We start from the raw sequence: 22,555 nt of genomic DNA on the forward strand, positions 1-22,555 counted from the left end.
TCGACGGGAAGATCATCATTGTTGAAGCGGAATCTGTCTATGTGATTTGTGCTTCTCTTAATATTTATTTATTTCAGTTTGATTTTGATTTTTTACTTAAAATGAGCAAACGTCGTGCAGATTCTACGTCTGGTAGTGGCAGTGGAAGTAGTAGTAGTAGCAGTAGCAGTGAATCGGATGCCGAATCGGTTAGTCCAACTACAAAATGACTTGCTCTTTATCCGTCAAATTATAAAGAAGCACCTTCATGTTGTAGGGCCTGGTGACTTCACCAAACAAACGCCAACGTACTGGGGTAGCTGCAAACAGTCCACCACCAAAGCTGATAGCAAATGATTCAGATTCAGAAACATCAGATTCTGATGATGATTGGGATGCTAGCGGTAAAAAGAAAAAACCCAAAAAGAAAAAGGCAAAAGCAAGTGCTGGGAAGATGAATCGAAAACCATCTGGTGGAAATGATAGCCATTCTGATCCTGAAGAAGGTTTAGTAAACAACACTGTGTTTTAGTTATTATTTAATTTTAACCTTTTTTTTTGGAATGAAGGTGAAGTTTCAGACAACTCTGATTCAGATGGTGGTGCTAGAAAGAGTGGGAGCTCCAGTAGCTATTCAAGTTCTGAATCTGAAGAAGAATTTAATGATGGGTATGATGAGAACCTTATGGGGGATGATAATGACCAAGCACGCCTTGCTTCAATGACAGAGAAAGAAAGAGAAGAGGAGCTGTTTAATCGAAATGAAAGAAGAGAAGTTATGAGAACACGGTAATAAAAGTTTTATTAATATGAGAATGCTTGTCGTTTTAAAGTAGTACTTTAGGTTTGAAATTGAAAAGAAATTAAAAGCTGCTAAGCGTAAAGAGCAGCACAAGAAAAAGTCTTCAAGCAAAAGCAAGAGTGATTACAAAGACAAAGGTCTCAAAGATTGGGGGGATAAAGATCTTGATAAAGATGTGAAAGAGAGGAGTAAAGAACGCAAAAAGACAGTCGAAGAGAATAAAGGAAGAACGGACAAGAAAGCTCAAGCTATGAACGCCCTGAAGGCTCGTCGAGAGGAAAAGAAAGAAAGAGGTACAAATTGTCAATTGAATAACATTGAAGAATTGGGTGATAATATTTAGCCCTGGCAAACAGAGGAAAAGGAGAAACAACGCATGGAAGACCGTAAGAACGATGACAAGGATGGAGACCTCGACGGTGTCTCTGCCGATGCCAATAAGAAGAAACTAAAAGCATCAGACGTCTACTCTGATGATAGTGGCTCAGATTCCGACACGGGGTCTGATTTTAGCACGGAAAAGCATGGTGTAGCCAACAAATCTTCGTTTCCTCCGTCAACCAAGCGGCAGCAGAGTAGCAGCAGCAGTAGTAGTAGTGATTCTGATGTAGGTTACAGTGTTAACAGTAGACAAATTAACTTAAGCTTAATTTCCAAAATTATTTTGTCTTCTTTTATAGGATGACGAAAAAAGTAGCAAGACAAAGAAGCCAGTGTTCGTGGAATCCAAAGAGCAATTGGGTCGTATTCGTCTCTCTCGTCACAAGCTTGAGAAATGGGTCCACGCCCCTTTCCTCAAGCGTGCGGTTGTAGGTTGTTTTGTCCGTATTGGCATCGGTATGAACAATGGTAGATCTGTCTACCGTATTGCCGAAATCATTGATGTCTGCGAAACGGGAAAAATTTATCAACTTGGCCCAACCAGAACAAACAAGGGGCTGCGGCTCAGACATGGTGCTCAAGAACGGGTGTTTCGACTTGAATTTGTTAGTAATCAAGTACTTTCTTCTTTATAAAATCTTAAACTGGTGTTTTGCACTAACATTTTTAAAAACTAGGATTTCAGTGATTCAGAGTTTAAAAAGTGGATGGACGATTGTAACACTCAGGGCACATCTCCTCCCACCTTAGAGGACATTCAGAAGAAGCTAAATGATATAAAGGAAGCTGCCAACTTTGAATTCAACGAAGAAGACATCAACCAGGTAAAGATAGTGCGTGGTATATGCGTAACATTATGAAAAAGTTGTATTTTTTATGTATATCTTTAGATGTTAGAAGAAAAAAGTCGATTCCGAAAGACACCTTATAATTATGCCATGCGCAAAAATCAACTTATGAAGGAAAGACAAATTGCCCTAATAAAGTATGTCGAAATTTCTCTATAGCCACAAATTGGATATTGGTAATAATATCAATGGCCTCAACAGAGGAGAGGAAGAAGAAACAGAACGGCTCACAAAAGAATTAGCTGAATTAGAAGAGAGGGCAGATGAATTAAGCAAACGATCTCTTTCATCGACGTTATCATCGATTTCATTTATCAACGAGCGAAACCGTAAGCGTAATGTGGAAAGAGCTGAAGAGGCTATTCTAGAGGAAATTCGGGCTAGTGGAGGCCAGAAAACGGAAGATCCATTTACGCGAAGAAGCACGAGACCAGGGAAATCGGGAAGTTACCGTCCAAACGGCGAAACACTACCGTCTACGACTGAAGTTCTCTCTGCTCCAACCAGCAAGGTTCTAGAAGGCCAGGCTGCTGCATCAAATCATGAAATTAGAACAGAACCAAAGGACAAGGGTAAAACCCTAGTTGCTAAACCCAAAACAAGTGATTTGTTTTCAGCGCATGATTTTGATATCAAGATCGATCTAGAAGTCCCTCTTCCATGTAAGTACTTGAAGTTTATGACTTTATATTGCATTTTTTAACTTTTTTGTTTTGTAGCTCAACCTGTTGTTGTTACCCCAAAACCAGTGGCAAATCTAAAAGAACAGCCTCGTCGTTCTCTCAACCTTGAAGATTACAAGAAAAAGCGTGGATTAATCTGAACTGTAAGAACCCTTTACTCATATCGACATGCAAACTGATGGACTGCAAAATTTAATACCTTAACACATTCAGGGTGTGAAAATGCAAAGCAACAAACAAATCAACTTTGTATTCCTCTGATTAGTGTTAAGTGTGTATAATACATTAAGCCAATACACAACCTGGCTTATGTCATGTAATATATGGAGAGTTGTGTACCATCAGGTCATCAATTGAGATTGAAACAATGTATTTCCCTGGTACCATTGCCAACCCCAATACACGTGGTTCTTCGGCAACATTATCTGTAACATCCATTTCTTAATACTTTTTCAGAATTTTATTTGTCAAGACAATTACCATCTGGAGGAGGATATTCATAACAGGAACCCAGAATTATATTGCAGTCTCTGTCTGTACATAGAAACTGGCCAACCAAGGTGCGACCATCTTCAATTTCTATTTTCATACAGGCGTTCAGCCATGATTCCAATTTCAATCTTCCAGGAGATTTAACCTTTGGTAACAATGAAACAGTAGGCATCAATACCAAACTTTACAATGAAGCTTTCTTTACGTACTTTCGTAGTTAATTCTTTTTCTTTTGATGCTTCTTTTGATATATCAACCATTGCAATGTTTTCAAGCTTAGACTGACATTCTTCCATTTTTTCCAATTGTCTAAATGCTTCACTAGTAGAAAACAGATGGCGTACAATGAGCACGGATCTTTAAAACTATCGTTTTTTTCTGTTTTACTGCTATCGTCATCTATCGGTCACATTTCTAGTTAATTCTCTACATACACTCACCGATATTTATGCTGCATCGCGCTAGCGCTGTAGTGTACTACTGCCATACCCGACTAAACAAGCCCGACTTTTCTTGGTCGGACAGAATAAGCCCGACTTTCCATAGTCGGGCTTAAAGTTTTTTTCTGTAAACAGTGACACTCTCTCTTAATATGGAGTTTTTAATTATGAAGGGGAAACCAGCCAGCAGTGCCGTCAGCACAGCTATTCGGATCTCTACGTTTGATTCCTTGCTCCCCAAGAAAATTTGTTTTGATTCTAGTGTTGCAGAAGAAAATTCTTTCATAGCTTACTCTTCTTCATATGTGAGAAAAATGTAGCTGATTCATACAGTCAATCATTTAACAAGTCAGCAAAGGTAGACATGACAGCTCAGTATGAACAAAAACGTTCGGAGAAGCAGGCAAAAATTCTTGAATTGCAACAGATAATTATTCAGGCTGTAATGAAATTTAGCACTTTACCGACAACAAAAGATCAACTTGGTCATGATCTATCAAACCTGAAACATAATTGTAGCACAAAAATCAAGCACTATGAAGATAACATTGAAAACCTTCAGGTAAGCCGACTGTGTCTCGTCATAGTTTAAACAACTCCTAAAATCATTTACGTTAGATTGAAATCAGGCGTCTCCATCTGAAAAATGACCGCCTTTCTAAAGAAAACATACTTATGAAAGAAGCAATGAACCAACTCAAGCTAGCATGTGCTGAAGAAAAGATATCTTGTAGCAAAAAACTATCCAGAGTAGAACAGAAAATGATTGACATGCAACTAGAATGTGAAGATAAAATTCGAGGATTAGAACAAAACCTAGAAAAAGCCCTATGGGAGGCAAATAAACATCAAATGGAGGCTGAGGAGGCAAAAAATCAATTGAAACTGAAAGAAAGAGTGGCCAGCCCACCATCCGATCATACAACAGTTATTGAACAGCAGAGACAAGTAATACTTGAACTGGAAAACACACTGTTTGCCCAAAGAGCATCTTTCTTGCAGTCGCAAGAAGCAATGCTTGCCAGAATACCTCAGGTACTTCATTAGATCCCCATAGGGTGTCCTTCGTTCCACTGCTAATGTATTTCTACCTTATTCAGTTAGAAAAAGAGCTTACACATTTACATGCTACCAATCAACTATATCGGGAAACGGCTGCAAATGAATTGCTGCTAAAGGAGCAAATATCGGCTCTGCAAAAAAGTGTCTAAAGGTACAAGGACCAATGTCAAGCCATTCCTGGTTTACAGGTAATTATTCCATAACTTTTTTTATTATATATACTTGTTCCTAGAACTTTACGAGCTATACATAGGGAGAATTGAAGAAATTAGCCTCTCACCTCCGAGAATGGGAATCCATGGCAGAGCGCTTATTTGATGAAAATAGTCTCGTGTGGAAACTATGCGGAGAAGACAAATCAAACTGGTTGATGATATTGGTAATCTACAAGTAGAGCTAAACTCGTTGAATAGGTATGTTATAGCACAATTGGCTCCATAGATCAATATATTTAGAAGCAGTATTTGACTATATATATTTTTTTTTTATGTTTTAAAATTTAGGACAAATTTAACCTTACGGGACGCAATTGAAGCCCTCAATGATGTCTCAAAAACAAAATTAGATCTCGAAGACCGCGTGAGGAAACTCGAAAGGAAATTAAGCGTGGTTCAAAAAGATCGTGATGACACGAGTTGGAGGTATACGATTCATTAGCTAACATAAATCAAATCGCATTTGCCATTATCGAACCATTTTTGTATTAAGGCCCAGCAACAGTTTCAATGGAGACCAAGCAAATCAATGAATTGGAACGGCTTTTGGAGGAATATCGTGGATTAGGCTCAAAAGTCGATACCACGCCGAAGGCTAACCAAGAAATTGTCACCAAATTGAACCAGGAAAAAGAACAATTGACAAAGGAAGTTGCTGAATTGAACCAGACAATCAAACATTTAAAGGCTCAATTAGAGGTCGCCGAGTCGAAGGTACCAAATGCGTATGTTGTACCGATGCCAATCTTTCGAGGTTCTGTTCTCAATTAATTAGGGGATAGCTTCCGACATCCGAGTCCTCCACTTCACCGACAATCCGCTGGATAATGTTCGGCGCAAAACATTAGAGCAGCTTTCTCAGTTAGAAAAAGAGAACGAATCACTACGAGAGAGGGTTCGCTTGATGGAAGCAGGTTAGACCAAAAATCTTACTCTTTTGGTTGGAGATCACTTTGAACAAGGATGTACTCCCGAACGTCTCGGAGGTAATCATTGTAGCTTTCAACTAGGTTCTAAATATCTACAAAAACTTTTTTAAACAGATCTAGAAGAAAAACTCAAATCGAGTGGAATGAAGAATCAACGAGTGGAAGAAGTGTTCCGAAAATACTGCTCTGAATTCCGCCGAGGAATATTTGAACTTTTCGGTTATCAGGTGGATAATGACGAATGCGGCAATTTTAAACTCACATCTGTGTTTTCCGAGTGCGGATTATCTCTCTTTTAAAGTAATTTCGCCACTACAATTTTTAATTTATCAAAATTCTTATTTCTTTTCTTTATTCCTTATTAGTACGTTGGTGACGGCCTGATGGTTATGGATAGTCCATATCTTCATACCATTGATGATTTAGTTCCGCTTCACATCAATAACCAAAAGTTCATCCCCGTCTTCTTGTCTGCCCTCACAGTTGAGCTTTACCCTCGTCAGTCTATTAACTCATCCGCCTATCCATCAGTCTTGGTTACTCCAAGCTGAACTTAAAATTGGTAACTATATATTTTTTAAAAAGGTCGTGGATGTGAAATAAATTGATTTTCCTTATAAATTAATTTCACGTCTTGCAGCTGGATCAACGCGTCGAAGATCGTCGTCGGAAGAGCAAGGACATTAGTTACGCATCTTCTCCATCCTATGACGGCAGTCAGCCATTGATCCCTTCCAGCAACATCAGCAGCGGTAAGGAGAATTTCTCATTTTTCTTTCATTTTGTATGGGGAAGAGAAAAAAAAAACAAACAAAGAAAAAGCCAAGTTTTAACGTTCTGTTGTCGTGCAACGTGGCTGTGTATGTTGTGATGCACGCTTTTCGGCTTAGATAAAAATGGCGGATTTTTCCATGTTTGTATTGTTCTCTTTGTAAAAAATTCAAAAATTCCTGTTTTCTTTTTTTGTGTTTCACAAACACACAGCGTTGTCTGAACTCTATTTTGTGCTGCGGCAATTGTTTATTTCGACGCTAAATGCGTCATTGCCACCACAGGCAACTGGCAAGTCGGGAAAACGAAAAAGGAAAAAAAAAAGAAGTCGGTTCTGTCAAAAGAACACCTGGGAGGAAAATTATGGATTTCGATGTACAACCGATGGGGTGATAGAAAAACCTCCGGCAGAGAAAAAAACGGGGAATCGGGTACCTTAGGTATTGGTATTCGGAAAGGCAAGTGGCCTGGGTCTTGGCTTCGATGTTTTGAGCCAGTGAATGGTCAGGAAACAAAAACGAGGCTTGCTTTTTTTTTCCAAGTCCAAACCGTATTCCTAAATTCACTATTAGTAATAGTAGTATCCAAATATGTGAAATAGCTCAATGCTAGAGCATCGGCCTCAGAAGTCGAAGGCCTAGGGTTCAATACTCAGCTTCGCCAGGCAAGTCTTTTCATTTTTGCACACGTTTATTTGCCGAAGTAACGAAAAATGGCAATATAAGCAAAAATCCTTTCTTCTCGACGCTCGTATCGACTACGTATCCAGAATTCTTAATTTTCTGAAGTAGTAGTGGGCGCAGGCTGGCTTGTTCGAATGATGTTATGTATTAAGGTCTTTTCCTGTAACCTAAAGCAAACATATAGATATTTTATCATAAAATACAGTTTCAATGAATGGCTTACCAGGAGAATGACTTCACCACAATTGTTAAAGCCTTCCCCACAGACAATGCCCTTCATCAGTTCCTTTTCATTGCATGTCACAGCTTCCAGAATGTATTGTTCATGCAGCTTTCCATCTTCAATCAATTCATTGAATAGTTTCTGCAGTCTTTCGAGGTGTGGCCAGCTTCATGACACTAAGGGTAAAACAATGGAGGTAAGTTTGAATACATATTTCCATACTTTTACCTTACTTTGTTACTCCACTACCACCACCCCATCAGGCTTGTGGACACTCACTGGTAAACTACCCCTCTTGTCCACACTGTTGAATAAAACCATATTAAAGTAAGCAAACTTAAAAGGCAAGAAAACACTAACCTTGTGACAAATCCGATTGCCGATTCCGCCATCACCACCACCTCCTTTCCACCACATTCCCTGTAAACATGACTATCTTCTCCACACTACAAGAGGCATTCAGAATTAATTCAGGAAATATTCCTATTACGCGTTTACGTATGGCAATCCGTTTTACATTAAAAAAAAAAAAAAAAAATGGCGGAAAAAAAAAATCGCGAAAAAAAAATCGCACTTTTTTCTTTTTTTCCGACACGTAGCCATCTACCGCTCAGACTCATTATTACTGGCGTAGGCAATTTCAGTCCATTGGATGCCATTCGCAGTTTGTTCAGTAGCGTGGATGGAGAATAACGCGTGGCTGGAGGAACAATTGAAAAATGGATAAGATAATACAACAAAAGGATGGTAAGTATAAAGATTATTATATTGGTTTTCAATTATTAATTATTGTTTATTAGATCAAATTATGAAGCTGCAGGCCCAATTATTGGAACAACACAAAATATTAGATAACAGCAATGCTAAGGATGGTAAGGCCTAATACGTAATGATTCTATTTATTTGCTTTTATTCATTTGTGTTTTGTAGCTCAAATTTTGAGTCTACAAGGTCAGGTAGGGGAAAAGAACAAATTGGAACGGAACAGTTTCCAAACAGTGAAGGAGGTTTTTCCAAACTCATCCCTAACTGAACATGAGGATGAATTGGCATTAGGTGAACACAGTCAGGTACCTAAACTTTTCAAATAAGAATTCAAAATAAGTATAGAATTTTAACAAACAATTATTTATTGTTTAGTTATTCAGTCTACCACCTGACAGTGTGTTGAAGTTAAATTCTGTTAGTGCTGCACTAAAAGAATTGTTAGTAATAAGTCCATGCAGCGAAGTAAGTGAACAATTGTGGGACCGTATTTGGGCTGAAAATGGGTGTGGTACGGAAACCCAGAAATAGCACGAGTTCAACATAAAACATGAATTAGGTACTTTTCGGTTTTTTGTCTATCGAAAAAGTATTTTTAATGCTATTATTTTGCATTCACAGAATTTTAGTGGGGGATCAAGTCAAGTCTGGAAGTGTTACAGGATGGAAAAGTGAGCCTACAGTTGAAAAACACTGAAAGTGCATTACCATTAAGGTATGAGGTAAAGTAATAGAGTATGCAAATTGTCTAATGAGAAGTACCATCTTGTGTGAATGAATCCTGTGTAACAACAATCCTTTATAGTTCTGTCACAGCTAGAAACCTCAAATAATTCTGCTTCTCTGTCTAAAGAACAACTTGTCCTTTACGTTCAGAGTGTTGGTGAAGCTGGGTACTTAAATGGCCCTAAAGATGTTTTAATTTTGCTGCCATTGCAGAGATGAACATCATACATGGACTCTTTAGGTATGAAAGGATTTTTCTTCAAATAATTTTGAATTTATGACGAAGAATTTCTCCTCCTTTTTGCCAACCAGGTCTAATCTACCAAAACAAATTTTATCCAATAGGAAAGGATTTTCATGTACTGGGAACACAACTATCAACAATGCAACATTGTACAGGTGCTAGTTTATCAATCAAGAGCCTTATACAATGATGTTAATCTGCAATTTGTATGTCCTTCCCCAAGCTTCCACCAGAAGTTGAATCTATGAGTCATGTAAGTTACATGATCAACAGTTGATATGTTTAACGGTGTTGTTTTTCTTTTCTCAATATAGGTTAATAGTAACATTGGATCTGAAAAAATTCTTGGTTGGGGCAAGACACTGAATAAATTGTATTGATTGGATGGATGACATGACATTTCTATACTTAATTCGGATTCCCCAGACGGTATTTGATATTTAAAAAATTGAAGTGCATATCTGGGCTCCCTTCTTTTCTGAAGCCCCGTTTCCCCTTGACTCGTAATAAGCCCGTAGGGGGTCATGCCCCTACTGTACGGTATATATAAAAACAACATATACCGAGGTTTGGAGGGCTCTGGCCGGAAAGGGGACGTGGGGTGCCGCTTAGTCCGATGATGTGTTCACGGAGGGCGATGTGGCTACCCACAAATCCGAACTAAAGGTTAATCGCTCCTGTAAAAATGTTCCAAATCTTCAGCTCTTCTTCCGGCTTCTCTTAGCCAATCACCGGGTAATCTCCCCGGTGGGTCAACAAGGCAGTGTCTCCCCCTGCCTGGGTTGACGGCAACTTTTGAAAGGGCTATTGTGCCTTTTTAAAGTTGCAAAAATAATTGTAATGTGCAGAGAATTGTCAATAAATTTTTTTTATAAAATATTTTATCCAAAATTTGTTTCTTTCATTGTCTGTGTTAGCTGTGTTCACACATTACATTTATCATTTTTTTAAATTTAGGTTGCTAATTTTATCCTTATTGTTTTCAACCTTCCAATCCATATTACTACACTGGGATTTGAACCACAGACTTCTTGTTTCACAGGCCAGTATGCTACTGTTATGGTATAGCCGTTCTTGATAATATTCTTTAGGATTGTGATACCTATATTTTGATTTGCAATTCCCATTAGCTTATTATTGAATGCACATTAGTTGATCATATGTTCATGGTTGGAATAATGGTAAAGCATGTGGTTGTCACGCTTGAATACTAGGGTTCGATCCCCATGTCAGTTAATGTGTAGCTAAATAAAAATACAAAAGTAAATACTGTAAAGTCGTTTTTATTGTCCCTCCTTCCACCCACATATCCACCACTATTACATACATTTCAATATACAGTACACAGCATACAATACATACACAAATACACTTAAACTAACACGTTGGCTGCCACGCCACCTATCTACAATCGCTACTGTCGCTATCAAAGGGATAGCGACCAAGGGGGCCGGGTGGGCCGGGCTGAAACGACGACGAGACCTTTACGGGAATGCACACCCCAGGTCTACATCGCCGTCTCGTTCAAGGGATTCCCTATGGTGCATTGCCTTTGGGCCATTCGGCCAATCTTGGGCAGTGGCGCTGCTCCACCCCATGGCAGATAAACCATGGAGCAGAACAGCGCGGCCCGTCCCTGTCAAGCTACAAAAAAAAGGGGATCAAAGTGGGTGGCAGCCAACGTGTTAATTTGCAAAACATAATACAACATAAAACAAAACACAACCATACCACGAAGACCAGGCGACCACGAGGTGACGAAGGGGCGATAGGGGAGGCGATGACGGCGTGACCACGAGGCGAAGGCGGGGCGAGGCGAAGACGGCGCGACCACGAGGCGAAGAAGGGGCGACGGGCTAGGTGAAGACGGGACGACGGGCGAGGCGAAGACGGGACGACGGGCGAGGCGAAGACGGGACGACGGGCGAGGCGAAGACGGGACGACGGGCGAGGCGAAGACGGGACGACGGGCGAGGCGAAGACGGGACGACGGGCGAGGCGAAGACGGGACGACGGGCGAGGCGAAGACGGGACGACGGGCGAGGCGAAGATGGCGCGACCACGAGGCGAAGACGGGCCATACAACAACATTTTGCACGATGTTCCACGATGATCTCCTACATGCCACTGCTTATTTACTATTCGGCATTCCATCACTTTTTTTTTCATTTTGCTGTCATGGCGCTACCTAAATAACAAACAACGATATTACAATATTACATTTGAACGGGCAAATGGAAACTTACGTTTACATGGCTTGAGAGAATTAATACTTAGAAACTGGAATCTTGAAGGTCTTTTTACATGGGACAAAAAAGGAAAATGCCCTAGCTCTAAACGGTAGAAGTAAAAGTAAACTGTTAATTTATGGGAAAGAAAACTTTGTTGGTGAAACTGTAACAGAGATGGCTATTTGACTTACAGCTGTTAACCGAAGACGAAAAAGATTGTGGGGCCAGGAATTACGAAGAAGAAAGTAAAGACTTGGCAGTCCTATGAAGGGATATTAAATGTAAAGAAAAGTCATATTATACTAAGAAAGAAACTTAAAATACCACAGGAAAATGGTTTTTGGGTCCATGTCTATGTGTGTTGGTTGGTAGGTAGGAATGGCAGGAAGATTGCTGAAACGGTGGTGAGTTTTGTTGGCCACACGACACAGAGGTATAAAACACGTTTGTCAGATCCGAACTGACAGTTGATGAAGGGATAAAGTGCTGCAAAACCAGACGAAGATATTCTAACGATAACACTTATGTCACTGTCACAGCCTCTATACTTTGTAAATAAAGTTTCATGAGTTATCCCTTGAAAGTAGAATCATACTAATTGGATTCTAGTATCAAAATGTAAGCCTTATACCTTTAAATGAGTAATTGTATCACATGATTGAATGCAAAAGCCAGAGTATGCTACCAGGCTTTGTGTTTGACAGCTGGCATAGCTGATCTCGTTAAACAAGAAATAATCCATTTCATGTGGTTGACTTCCAAAACACAATCAAAACACTTAATAGTCGGTAGCACACCATTTTTAGTATCTTCTGTTGTATATGGCAATCCGTTCACCTCCTCCCACCCCAAAAAATATCGTTTTCTTTCTGTTTTACTGCTATTGCCATCTACTGGTCAGATTTCTAGTTAATTCTCTACATACAGTCGCCGAATATTTCTTGGGGGGGGGGGGGGGGGGGGGGTAAAACGTATAACACGCCGCGCAATAAAACACAACCAAATTTTTGGAAGGGCGCTAGCGATAGTTTTTTTGTTAACAACCTAAGCAAAAGCGAATCAAAAAGGAATTAGGGTACAACTGTTTATTCAAAAACCAAGATATTCCCATGAAAATACATGGTTGGGTTTGATAATTTCAAAAGGGTGTCGGAATTCAACGGAGACAGTCAGTCAGATGTTTCGTATTCTCTTATTGTCGTTTACGTCCGATCCGTGGCTACTTACAATTATCAGCAACTCAACAATGTGTATGCACATTGAAAATCAGGATCAAAACAAAATCGGGATTATAACCAACAGGCGGTTAACCATTTCTACGTTCACCCACAAATGCCTTACACTCCTCTGGTTGTTGGGTTGGCTAGTGGCACCTTAGAAGCGAGAAATCGACTGTAAACAAACGAAGGTAATACAATTAATGTTATTCCTTATGGAAATTTCTCACGCATTGCTTTTTTAATGATAAATTTTTTAATTTTGCCATTTCGTGATTTTCGAAAGATTTGAATCTTTAAAACTTTTAATATATAATGGCAAAATACCACAATATTGTAATCAATTAGCTTTCTATGGAGTTACGAACCAAACTTTATAGAAGCAATGAGGTAAGAATAATTTTTCTGCAAATAACATGCCAGACCATTAGCCAGAGAATCATTATCGAAAGGCAAGGTTTCCAAAGAATCTAAGTGTGGGGAAACTGATCGGTAAAATATTTGCTGTTTTTACTTATTCTACTATGTTCAAAAAGCTCATATTTTACCGAAGGAGATCAAAATTATACCAGTTTCTGCGTGTTTCTTTAGCAGGCTTTCTAGGATCTTTTGATAAATGCAAAGAACTTCTGATTATTAGCGAGGGATAATGTTGTTCGGAAAACCAGAAGACGACTTTAGCACCAACATTTGTTTTCATGTTTTTTTTTTTAGCAGATAATAAATTTTCTTTGCGGCGGTTTTTAATGTGATACCTTGCCCAAAAGCTCTGGCGAGAGAAATAAATGACAAGATTGAAACAACACATAGTCTACAGAAGAACGGTAATCGAGTAAATCCATCGTTCAGTCTTACCGTGAACGCGAACCATCGGCGCGAACAACAACCTTGATGCAGAGGAGACGCCATAACAAACATGAAAATACAATGTCAACAGATGCAATCTAGAATCAATATCTGGGATTACTTAGGTGAAGAAGCTTCTGGAATGCTGATGGATAAAACAACATATTACCTTTTAATAGAAAATTCCCTTAGATCTAGGGAAAAATCGAAACATCTGCCAGGTCTTATGAACCGACTCCGTTGTGGCTGCTGGTGCATTTTTTATAGAAGCTTCAATATTGTTAACATGTTGTAAGTGCTACAAATACTAGCTGTAATTGTTCCACTATAATGGAAGTCAATAGACATTAAGTAACCTGGACAAAAAAAAAATTCATATCAGAACAAAACAATCTATTACTTGGATAGATAGACCAAAACAAAGATGGATGTCTAATGTCAATACTACAATTTTAATCTTTCGAAGACAACAAAATTTGTCCTCTCAAAATTTATCAAATATTAGTATCATCTCTTGATTTGCTAGTCAGGAATCACAGATTACAGTGGACAATTGGAAATTGAAATATGTAATACATACCTACAAGGTGAGTAGAAATCCCGATGATATTCCTGATCCATGCTGATCCATACACGAAACTTCTCATGTTTCTAAAAAAAAAACTAAAATCGTGTCAAAACTTTAAATTGTTTTGCATATCTTTATGTTTTCTCTCATTAGCGTACCTTGAAAACCGTTGAAAAATGAGTAAATGAAATGCCAAAAATCGCCAAAACCACGAGGTCAACAAGCAAATGTAGCGAGGAATGTACACAACAGAATGCACGCGTTAAGCAAATCTAGAAATATGCCTTAAAAAAAACTGCCCGATGAGCCACAGTTTAAGGCGCCTCTTGTGGTCGCAAAGGTCACTACGAAAAACTGTATCCGTCACAAACTAAATGTTTTTAAACAAATTTCAAGTAATCATCCAAATCAAGATTTAACTTAAAAAAGCAGAAAAAAGCGTAATACTTACGGAAAACACACATAATTTCTTGCTCCTTTTCTTTAGTTTATTCCAAAATGGAGTATGATGAATTTTCGTCAAGGCCATCCAGCTTCTCCGGTACCACCAGATTCACACATGTCTACCTGACGATTCACTCCAAAGCCTTCCGCATGCTTCGTCCACAGAAGACACCATTTCGTGTAAAGTTCGTATATCTTTAAAATAGTTCGGTGTTTGCGATGCTTGTTCACAGATGGCGCTGTTTTCGTTTGACACCCAGCACCACCGCGACGGTGTTATTTGGCCCGTTTTCAGACGACGGGTGGGCGGGAACACCCCGTCAGTTTTGTGTCCATCTCGTCCGCAACTGTAAGCTACCAGTTTTTCGTTTGTGGCTGACGAAGGAAAACATAGTGCTTCCACCGTGGAGTTCAGTACGTGATCAGGACTACGCTAACGTGGTACGGGAAAACAACAAGCGGAGGGTTTCTCGTATATGTTTTTTCCGGCTTAAGACGCATCATCATCATCGAGCTGTGAAATGGCAGATGATTTCGGCTGTTTTCGCCTGGCCTGGACCGGTAATTTTTAAATTGATTCTGAAAAAATTTCATTAACAAAAAAAAAATTAAAAAGGTTAGCAATTTTATAAAAAAAAAGTAAAAAGTGTGTTAAAAAAAGTATGTTAAAAAGTTGTCAACGCGTACTGTTTCATGCAGCCAAGCGGGGGTATGTAGGTTGCGCAAACGAAACGGACGAGGACTTTGAACAATGTCATCGACATTTGGAACTTTTCCAGTTCCTATTTTATCTTAGTGATTAGATGTTGGCTTCTGAGAACAAACCAACAAGTCAAAAATGAATAAAATGTGAAAAATGTTTCGTTTTTTCAATTCCAGGTCTTGTGCTGGTGATGATCAAAACGGCAATGATAAGTGATTGCGGCACGTGCCAAGATGATTTTTACTTTCGAAAGTGGCCAGTGAGTCCTCAGGGCATCATCCGGACAGGACAGAGCGTCGAGTTGGAGTGCCGCGTGTCCGCCGAGGATCGCATCAGCATCAGCTGGACTCTGAATGGCGAACAACTCATCAATTCGAGCCGGCGCTATCAGAATGCTACAACAGGCGATTTGATCATCCGCCGAGCGGATCATCGTCTTGACTCTGGCCATTTCGCTTGCACAGCCACCAACGTCTCGTCCGGCTTCTCCATCGCATCGCAGCCGGCCACGTTAATGATTCACTGTAAGTACGCAGCACTGCTGTGCCCAACTTATTTTTATTTCATAATCTAACCCCTCCCCCCTCCGAAAGCTTTTTTGTGTCCACAATTCCAAAAATCGCTTTAACGCGTAGCTAAACAGTAGTAGGCGCTATAACATTGCGCGAATATTATAGTAGGGGGATTTTTCTTTTTCTTTTTTTACGATTGCCGTAAATCTGTCAAAAACTTCCCCCTTCACTTCTGCCGCACCCACAGGCCGGCCACCCTCTCATCACACGCGCTGAGGTTTCTGGCTTTTTATTATTATTTTTTTTTTTTGCTGGCCCACCCTCTACGCCATCCGTCCCTTTCCTTGTATGCTCCAGATATTCACTTTTTATGACCTCTAGTCGCCAACTGCTGCGTTTTTATTCCTTTTCATCCCTCGACAATACGGGAGCGTGCCTATCGTTTGACACGATCCCTTCTTCGGCGCTCCACACACACATTTGTGATAGTGTTGCATCCGCTACGGATGGAAAAAGCGTTCTCTCGGAGGCAAAAATACAAAAAGCCCGTAGCAACAATTGCACGCAGGCTGTAAAGCTGTCTGGCCGCTTTTGCGTAAGGGACAAAGAGAGCTGAGGGGAGGATATGGCTTGTGTACATTCATAAACAGTACAGACATGCAGACGGATACGTACATTGTGTACATAAATTGCATTTAATCCCCCCCCCCCCTCTCTCTGTCGTTCTACCGACCCGGCTTCGTTATCGCGTGACATTTAATGTAGAGCTAGGGCGGCAAAAGGACCGACTGCTATTCGAGTCTTGCTTCTTTTTTTCATTATTTATTTTCTCTTTATTATTTTGTTCGCTTCTCGCTTGTGAAGATGAAGTCGTCCCGCTTGAGAAAAAAGTACAAAATCACGCAGTCACACGTCACTTGGCTTGTCTTGTTTTCAATGGAGTGCACAAGGGTGTAGGTTATAGAGTTCCACGCTATTTAGGCTCTTGTTCCTTTCTTCTATTTCCTTCGTTTCTTCGTATTTGGGAACGAATATACAGTAGGGCTTCTGTTGCACTGCAGTCAGGAGAAAAACGAACCCACATGGCTCTCTAGTTCTGCCGTTCGCTCTTTTTTTTCGGTGCGGTGGCCAATGGCCCCACCCTTCATGTGTTTTTCTTTTCCACTATGTTTTCCTATCGCATGTTATACGACACTCGAAAAACAAAAAAAAAACAAAAAAACGAAAGTTTTTCTGCGTCTCAGTTGCCCTTCTCTGACCGCTTTCACGTCGTAAATTTCTTTATGGACCGATATCTTTTGTTGGATATATAACTTGTGATTGTCGCGTCTACTTGTGTATGTTTGGACGTGCAACAAAATAGTGGTATTCAGCTTTTTTTCTTTGCTTTCCATCTGTTCCCCTTTTTTTTTCTTCTTCTTTTATTGCTATACTTTGCGTATAGTCTATTTATCTCCCGAGATATACGTCTATACGATCGTATCACACCGGAACTTTTGTGGCCGTGTTATGAGAGTTGTTGCAACATTATTTTTTTGTTTTTCGCTCTCACGGACATTTTCTTGAGTTTCTTTTTAGAGACGTGTTCTGTGTTTCTTTGACGTTGAGAATCCTGTTAGCAGTTGTCGTTTCAAACCCAGCAGGGGATAAGAAAACGAAGAGATATCTGGGTCTGTTTTTGACTTTCTTAAGGTTTCGGTCATAAGGGGAAAACACCTAAAAAAAAAAAAAGGAAAAAAGAGATCGTTCAAATATTTGTATCTTGTATGCACAAGACTTGAGTTAGGTTGCAAATATTTACCGCCACAAGTTGCCAGCCATGGGTCGTAAAACACGTCGTTTGGGATTCCACACTTTGCTGGTAACGTGCCGACTTTTGTGCTTGTGTGTATACGACGTCCTTGCGATAGAAGCTCCAGCTTTCGGGAAAGAAAAAAAAAGTTCTCTTCCTCTTTCCCCTCCTTCCTTTTCTTGTTTTTTTATTTTTTTTTCTTCTTCTGGATACCCTATCGTTGATGTTTTTGTTTTGATTTTTTTTCTTTTCCTCCTCTTGTTGGTGCTTCCTTTTTCCTTATTTCCGTCCGTATACTTCTTCACTTGTGTTCGGCTTACGTTATGGCTCCTTTTTTTTTATTTTTATTTTTGTGATGCGGCGATGATAGGGGAAGTTGCTGCTTTAACCGTCGGCGTCGAATTCTTTTCCCCCCCCCTCACGTAATAACACGTTCCCTCTTAAAAAAGACTCTCGCACTCTGGTTCGAGAGTCTTTTTCCTTTTTGTTCAAACTGAAACCGGTAACCACCGACTGTACTATATACAGACACACACACAAAACCCCAAAAGTGTTTAAGAAACATGTACTTACCCCAGTATGCGCGGGGGCTTGTGTGTGCGGTGCGATGTTTATTCATGCCGCCGTGTTTAACAGTTCCGAAACGCGCCATCTCCGCTGACTCCGGGTGCGCGTAAATTCGTTAACGGATGAGTTATTCTTGCACTGAAAATATATTAAAAAAGCCAGGCTCATCTTACCAAGAAAAAAAAAACAAAAACAAAACATAAACAGGCAATTTTTATAGTTATGAAGTGAGAAAGGGGAAAAAAAAAGAAGGAGAGAAGTTAAAACAGTTACGTTCTGTCAACATTATGATTGGGTGCAAACCATAAACGACTCGTGTTCTGGTGTTCTGGCAGGGATCGGTCATTCGACCAGAATCAACTTGCAGTCCTTAACGACTGGTCGGCACAATGTGGAAGACGAACTATCTGGTCTGGCGCTAGTCGAGATGGGCGAAGATGTCGCCCTCTACTGCCATGGCGAAGGATCGGGCGAGTTGCAGTACGACTGGTTCCACAACGGCCGCAAAATACCTAAAAATAAAACGAAAAAAATTTCGTTGCATTCATTTTCGGCTTCGGAGATCGGGACGTACACCTGCTCGGCTAAGAACGGAGCTGGGCATTCAAAATCGAACGTTCCTTTCATCCTGACTACCGGTCAAAGCCAATTGATCCGGTTCACTAAAGAAACTATTGCCATGGTCGATAGCACTGTCCGGCTTCCATGCGCCTTTCAGCCTATAGCTACGGTTGAATGGCTTTTTCGCGGCAATATCCTCGGCCAAACATCGCAGTATGAATCTTTTTTTTTTAAATCCTAAATAATATCAAATTTTTCCTTTTACTTAATTAGGTGTTATTAACTTACAGGCATACCATTGAAAGTGATGGCCAGCTGGTCATCTCCAAAATCAACCAACAGAGCGAAGGTTGGTATCATTGCCGTAAAAGCGATGGAGACACTGTCGAAGAATACGGTTCTCATTTAAAAGTTGCTTGTAAGTTAACAAAATGCTATCACAGATAGTTTTACTTGATTATATCTTACCTTATTATTTTTGGTTTAGTTCTCCACGATTTTGCCAAAACGGCCATTGACCCACCACCACCGTTGTCCAATGGACATCACTATTATTTCGCCGAGTACTCGACAGCTGAGTTATCTTGCACCGCACCCGACGGCCTACCGTCCCCCACCATCTGGTGGGAAGGGCCTTCCGGTCAGGTGTTAACCCCTCCATCAGAGAAAGCCGATTCCGTGCTGCTCCTAACTCGCGTTCTACAAGAGGATGCTGGAACGTACAGATGTCGGGCCGGAAACATCGTGCGCAATGTATCCATTCACCTTAATCTGGTTGTGACCTGTAAGTTTAAATGAATAACAGCTTATCATACAACAGATTTACTGATTGAAGGATTTATTTTTACGTAGCTCCGCCGACGATCCAACAACATCCTGTGAGCGCCTCCGTCAACGAAGATGAAACGGTGTCGATCAGCTGCGCATTCTCAGGATCGCCCTCACCGGCTACTACCGTCCAGTGGCTGAAAGACGGACAGCCGCTAATCGATCCACCAAAACCAGTCCACGGGCTTCGCAATTCCACTTTAAATTTCGTTGCAGCTTCCAAGAGGCATGTTGGCAATTACGCGTGTCGGTTGAGAACCATCGGTCACCTTCCAGTTGATTCACAAACTGCTACGTTGCACGTCCGAGGTATTACCGCTCTATTGTTAATTCAAGATTGTATCAATCAAATTAAAATTTAAAAAAAATTTCATTGTAACAGAAAAGTTAAAGTTTACGGTGCCACCCGTAGCCAAGAGTTTAGAGCTGGGCACTGTCCGTAAGGTTTTGTGTAAAGCTCAAGGCAGCCCAGCTCCTATTGTGCGATGGGTGAAAGAAGATTTAAAACCGTTGCTCACCTGGCCACCGCACATTGAAGACATTAATGGAACGCTCGTCTTCCATGGAGTACAAGATGCCGATGCCGGACAGTACACCTGTATTGCCACTAACTCCCAAGGCCTTATAAGCGCTTCCGTCATGATCAACGTGACAAGTAAGAGATCAGTATTTTTCCTTTGAATCGCCTCGCATAAAATCGAATGTTGTCTCATTGCAGTGTCGCCTCATTTCACGTCCCTGCCCAACAACGTCACGTACTACAAGGAAGGTCAAAAAGTAGAGTTACATTGCAAAGCAAACGGCCAACCGGTACCTACGATTCAGTGGGACAAGGATTCGGTTATGGATGGATTCACATCCGATCGGTAGTTGCACTTTTCTTATTCCTATGCGAAAGTTCAAATTGAAAATTTAATATTCCGGTTGTTTAAACAGGTTTTCTGTTAACCGTAATGGTACCTTGATTATCGAAAATGTCCAGCAAGCCGATCAGGGATTTTACGGATGCACGGCCGGCAATGCAGGCGGATTCAAAAGAGCAGAATTTCGATTGGTTGTTCAAGGTAATTGCTATTTTTGAAAAATGTTAATTATTATACGAAAATTAAAAGATGTGGTTTTTCCATACAGACTGGGAATACCAATACGGTGATTATGAAGGGGCTGAATCGATTACCAAGACGATAATAATCACACTGGGAGCTGCGGCAGCCTACATCTTTCTGTCAGTCGGTTTGTTGATTTGGTGTCGTTTGAAACGTCGGCAACGGAAACTGCAATCGCCAAACGATGGCGGTAACGCTGAAGCTCAAGTCGCTGATGTACAAACTGCCTTATGTGAGTCCGTCATTCTCGTTGTTTGTACGCATCATTGTGTTTCTAATTTCGTCCTTTTTTTTTTCTTGACCAACGGCAGTGGCTAAGGAAGACCAAGGTGAAAATGGACGCCAATCCCCAGCTATTGACAAATTGAATGTTCCTAGCTCGGCCATCACTAAAGGAGCATTGCAAGGCAAAGGAAGGTTTGGAGATATACTTGAAGGCTTAGTTACGGGTAAGGTTCAGTAAACAATAGTCAGGATTTAATCCAATTGCAATTGTTTTAATTAAAAAATTAACTCACTCATTTTATGTATAGGTCTCAATGATTCAGAGGGCACCACTCGAGTTCTTCTCAGGATACTAGCAACTCGAGACGAGGATCTGATTGTAGAATTCCGCCGGCAGGTAGACATGCTGCATCGAGTCCGTCACGCCAATTTAGTGGCTGTTTTGGGCTGTTGTCGTGATTCTCCTGACGTTCAAATGATTTTGATGGAATACCATCAGCTTCTCAATTTAAAATCGCATTTGCTGTCGACTTCATCTTCTCAACCGTGGTCCCTAGCCCAGATCCACAGCGCCACGTTACAAATTGCGAAGGGAATGAACGCACTGGCCCAAAAGCGTTTCGTTCACCGTGATCTCGGTACGCGCAACATCCTGGTTGAATTCCACGGCAAAGATAATCAGCGAGTATGTTCCATTCCCTTGATGGCACATTATCAAAGAGACTTCAATTTTTTCTTTTTGTTTTCAGATCTCTTTGAAAATCGGCAGCTTCGGCATGGACAAACAGCCGTTCAACAAAGATTACTTTGTTTTCAAGCATCAGCCCATCGCCCTGCGGTGGCTCCCGCACGAAGCCGTGCTGGAAGATGAATATTCAACCAAGTCCGACGTGTGGATGTTTGCCGTCACGATATGGGAGTTGTACAACGCAGCGCAACAGCCCCTTTCAAATCGCTCTGATGATGTCGTCCTGGCCGAACTGAAGAAAAAGGGTAGTCTGTGGGATGCTTCCTTCTGCAAATCGAACGCCATGTCCAGTTTGCTCAACAAGTGCTGGTCGCACGATCCTCTTCTCAGGCCGTCTTTTGACGAATTAGTGCATTGCGCAGAATCCGCTGCAGTGCCAACAAGCGAATCAAAAACTCGTTGAAAAGTTTACTTGGTTGCGTAAAGTCTGTCTCAATGGTCGCACTAAAAATTCAAAATTTTGTAAATAGCATATTAATCTCACCAACCGAATTCTATTTTGTAACACCTCCTTGTCGATGTCGTTTTGCTAGACCATTTCTTTTTTTGTTCCTCTCAGCAGCTATTTGATTTCCGGTTCGTAATTTGTATACCCGATGATCGTGTAACACGTTGTTTTCGCTCCGCTGCTGAACATTCTTCCTACCTTAAATGCAACACGTTCAGGTCATTTGACATTTCGGTTTGCCTCATATTTAGTTTGATTTTTTCAAAAGAAAACGAGAAAAACAAAAATCTTACTCAGTTGAATGTCATTAGTCATTTTGATCACGATGGATTCCTGGTTTGACATCCTTTTCAGATGTCCGGCTGAAATAAAAGATGTAGCGTTTTTTTTAAATAGAAGGTGTAAATTTCTAATTTTCTTTGTCCAATCTACAGTCTAAAGATTGTTAAAGTGAGGACAATCAAAGTAAGTGGTTTTTGGATAATTTCTGAATAACTATCGATTGCGGGCCGTTGC

At 40.5% G+C, this 22,555-nt stretch overlaps 4 protein-coding genes, 4 long non-coding RNA genes and 1 pseudogene across 8 annotated transcripts; 4 read left to right on the forward strand and 5 right to left on the reverse strand.

Annotated features, from left to right (window-relative positions):
* Positions 1-2,836, forward strand: LOC130694900 (RNA polymerase-associated protein Rtf1-like). Its single transcript, XM_057518012.2, has 10 exons — positions 1-188; positions 257-485; positions 549-768; positions 824-1,074; positions 1,138-1,388; positions 1,462-1,779; positions 1,840-1,986; positions 2,053-2,147; positions 2,212-2,672; positions 2,730-2,836. The coding sequence occupies exons 1-10, from the start codon at positions 102-104 to the stop codon at positions 2,831-2,833; spliced, it is 2,163 nt and encodes a 720-aa protein (XP_057373995.1). The 5' UTR covers positions 1-101; the 3' UTR covers positions 2,834-2,836.
* An 88-nt stretch (positions 2,837-2,924) lies between these two features.
* Positions 2,925-3,512, reverse strand: LOC130694950 (N-alpha-acetyltransferase 38, NatC auxiliary subunit-like). Its single transcript, XM_057518092.2, has 3 exons — positions 3,395-3,512; positions 3,174-3,330; positions 2,925-3,118 (listed from the first exon to the last, which is right to left on the reverse strand). The coding sequence occupies exons 1-3, from the start codon at positions 3,479-3,481 to the stop codon at positions 3,006-3,008; spliced, it is 357 nt and encodes a 118-aa protein (XP_057374075.1). The 5' UTR covers positions 3,482-3,512; the 3' UTR covers positions 2,925-3,005.
* An 8-nt stretch (positions 3,513-3,520) lies between these two features.
* LOC130695192 (mitotic spindle assembly checkpoint protein MAD1-like) lies at positions 3,521-6,831 on the forward strand (annotated as a pseudogene).
* Positions 6,832-7,318: 487 nt separating this feature from the next.
* Positions 7,319-7,992, reverse strand: LOC130694968 (uncharacterized). Its single transcript, XR_009002216.2, has 4 exons — positions 7,869-7,992; positions 7,742-7,812; positions 7,509-7,684; positions 7,319-7,452 (listed from the first exon to the last, which is right to left on the reverse strand). It is a non-coding gene; the product is annotated as an uncharacterized LOC130694968 (long non-coding RNA).
* Positions 7,993-8,165: 173 nt separating this feature from the next.
* Positions 8,166-9,830, forward strand: LOC130694949 (uncharacterized). The gene is made up of 6 exons (XM_057518091.1): positions 8,166-8,255; positions 8,309-8,380; positions 8,439-8,578; positions 8,649-8,832; positions 8,895-9,240; positions 9,312-9,830. The coding sequence occupies exons 1-4, from the start codon at positions 8,228-8,230 to the stop codon at positions 8,802-8,804; spliced, it is 396 nt and encodes a 131-aa protein (XP_057374074.1). The 5' UTR covers positions 8,166-8,227; the 3' UTR covers positions 8,805-8,832; positions 8,895-9,240; positions 9,312-9,830.
* A 1,270-nt stretch (positions 9,831-11,100) lies between these two features.
* Positions 11,101-12,100, reverse strand: LOC132087930 (uncharacterized). Its single transcript, XR_009420890.1, has 4 exons — positions 11,799-12,100; positions 11,666-11,736; positions 11,490-11,576; positions 11,101-11,431 (listed from the first exon to the last, which is right to left on the reverse strand). It is a non-coding gene; the product is annotated as an uncharacterized LOC132087930 (long non-coding RNA).
* Positions 12,101-12,544: 444 nt separating this feature from the next.
* On the reverse strand, positions 12,545-14,882 carry LOC130694965 (uncharacterized). Its single transcript, XR_009002209.2, has 6 exons — positions 14,557-14,882; positions 14,264-14,475; positions 14,118-14,188; positions 13,707-13,893; positions 13,547-13,635; positions 12,545-12,866 (listed from the first exon to the last, which is right to left on the reverse strand). It is a non-coding gene; the product is annotated as an uncharacterized LOC130694965 (long non-coding RNA).
* A 49-nt stretch (positions 14,883-14,931) lies between these two features.
* LOC130694892 (tyrosine-protein kinase-like otk) lies at positions 14,932-22,429 on the forward strand. The gene is made up of 13 exons (XM_057517998.2): positions 14,932-15,110; positions 15,429-15,776; positions 18,459-18,897; positions 18,975-19,102; positions 19,172-19,468; positions 19,537-19,821; positions 19,895-20,167; positions 20,231-20,378; positions 20,449-20,576; positions 20,644-20,850; positions 20,930-21,067; positions 21,152-21,528; positions 21,593-22,429. Exons 1-13 carry the CDS (start codon positions 15,071-15,073, stop codon positions 21,992-21,994), a joined length of 3,210 nt encoding a protein of 1,069 aa, XP_057373981.1. The 5' UTR covers positions 14,932-15,070; the 3' UTR covers positions 21,995-22,429.
* On the reverse strand, positions 17,600-18,840 carry LOC130694963 (uncharacterized). The gene is made up of 3 exons (XR_009420757.1): positions 18,700-18,840; positions 18,397-18,635; positions 17,600-18,261 (listed from the first exon to the last, which is right to left on the reverse strand). It is a non-coding gene; the product is annotated as an uncharacterized LOC130694963 (long non-coding RNA).
* Positions 22,430-22,555: the final 126 nt, after the last annotated feature.

The sequence above is a fragment of the Daphnia carinata genome, chromosome 4 (genome assembly GCF_022539665.2).
Source record: "Daphnia carinata strain CSIRO-1 chromosome 4, CSIRO_AGI_Dcar_HiC_V3, whole genome shotgun sequence".
Classification (NCBI taxonomy): domain Eukaryota; kingdom Metazoa; phylum Arthropoda; class Branchiopoda; order Diplostraca; family Daphniidae; genus Daphnia; species Daphnia carinata.

Coding starts and splice junctions, on each gene's coding strand:
- LOC130694900 (XM_057518012.2), top strand. CDS start 102: ATGAGCAAACGTCGTGCAGATTCTACGTCTGGTAGTGGCAGTGGAAGT. Junction 1,780..1,839: donor TTGAATTTGTTAGTAATCAA/GTACTTTCTTCT, acceptor TTTAAAAACTAG/GATTTCAGTGATTCAGAGTT. Junction 2,148..2,211: donor AGACAAATTGCCCTAATAAA/GTATGTCGAAAT, acceptor TGGCCTCAACAG/AGGAGAGGAAGAAGAAACAG.
- LOC130694950 (XM_057518092.2), bottom strand. CDS start 3,481: ATGGAAGAATGTCAGTCTAAGCTTGAAAACATTGCAATGGTTGATATA. Junction 3,331..3,394: donor AAAAAGAATTAACTACGAAA/GTACGTAAAGAA, acceptor TTGTTACCAAAG/GTTAAATCTCCTGGAAGATT. Junction 3,119..3,173: donor TGAATATCCTCCTCCAGATG/GTAATTGTCTTG, acceptor TGGATGTTACAG/ATAATGTTGCCGAAGAACCA.
- LOC130694949 (XM_057518091.1), top strand. CDS start 8,228: ATGGATAAGATAATACAACAAAAGGATG. Junction 8,256..8,308: donor GATAATACAACAAAAGGATG/GTAAGTATAAAG, acceptor ATTGTTTATTAG/ATCAAATTATGAAGCTGCAG. Junction 8,579..8,648: donor CATTAGGTGAACACAGTCAG/GTACCTAAACTT, acceptor TTTATTGTTTAG/TTATTCAGTCTACCACCTGA.
- LOC130694892 (XM_057517998.2), top strand. CDS start 15,071: ATGGCAGATGATTTCGGCTGTTTTCGCCTGGCCTGGACCG. Junction 20,851..20,929: donor TGATGTACAAACTGCCTTAT/GTGAGTCCGTCA, acceptor GACCAACGGCAG/TGGCTAAGGAAGACCAAGGT. Junction 21,068..21,151: donor ACTTGAAGGCTTAGTTACGG/GTAAGGTTCAGT, acceptor TTTTATGTATAG/GTCTCAATGATTCAGAGGGC.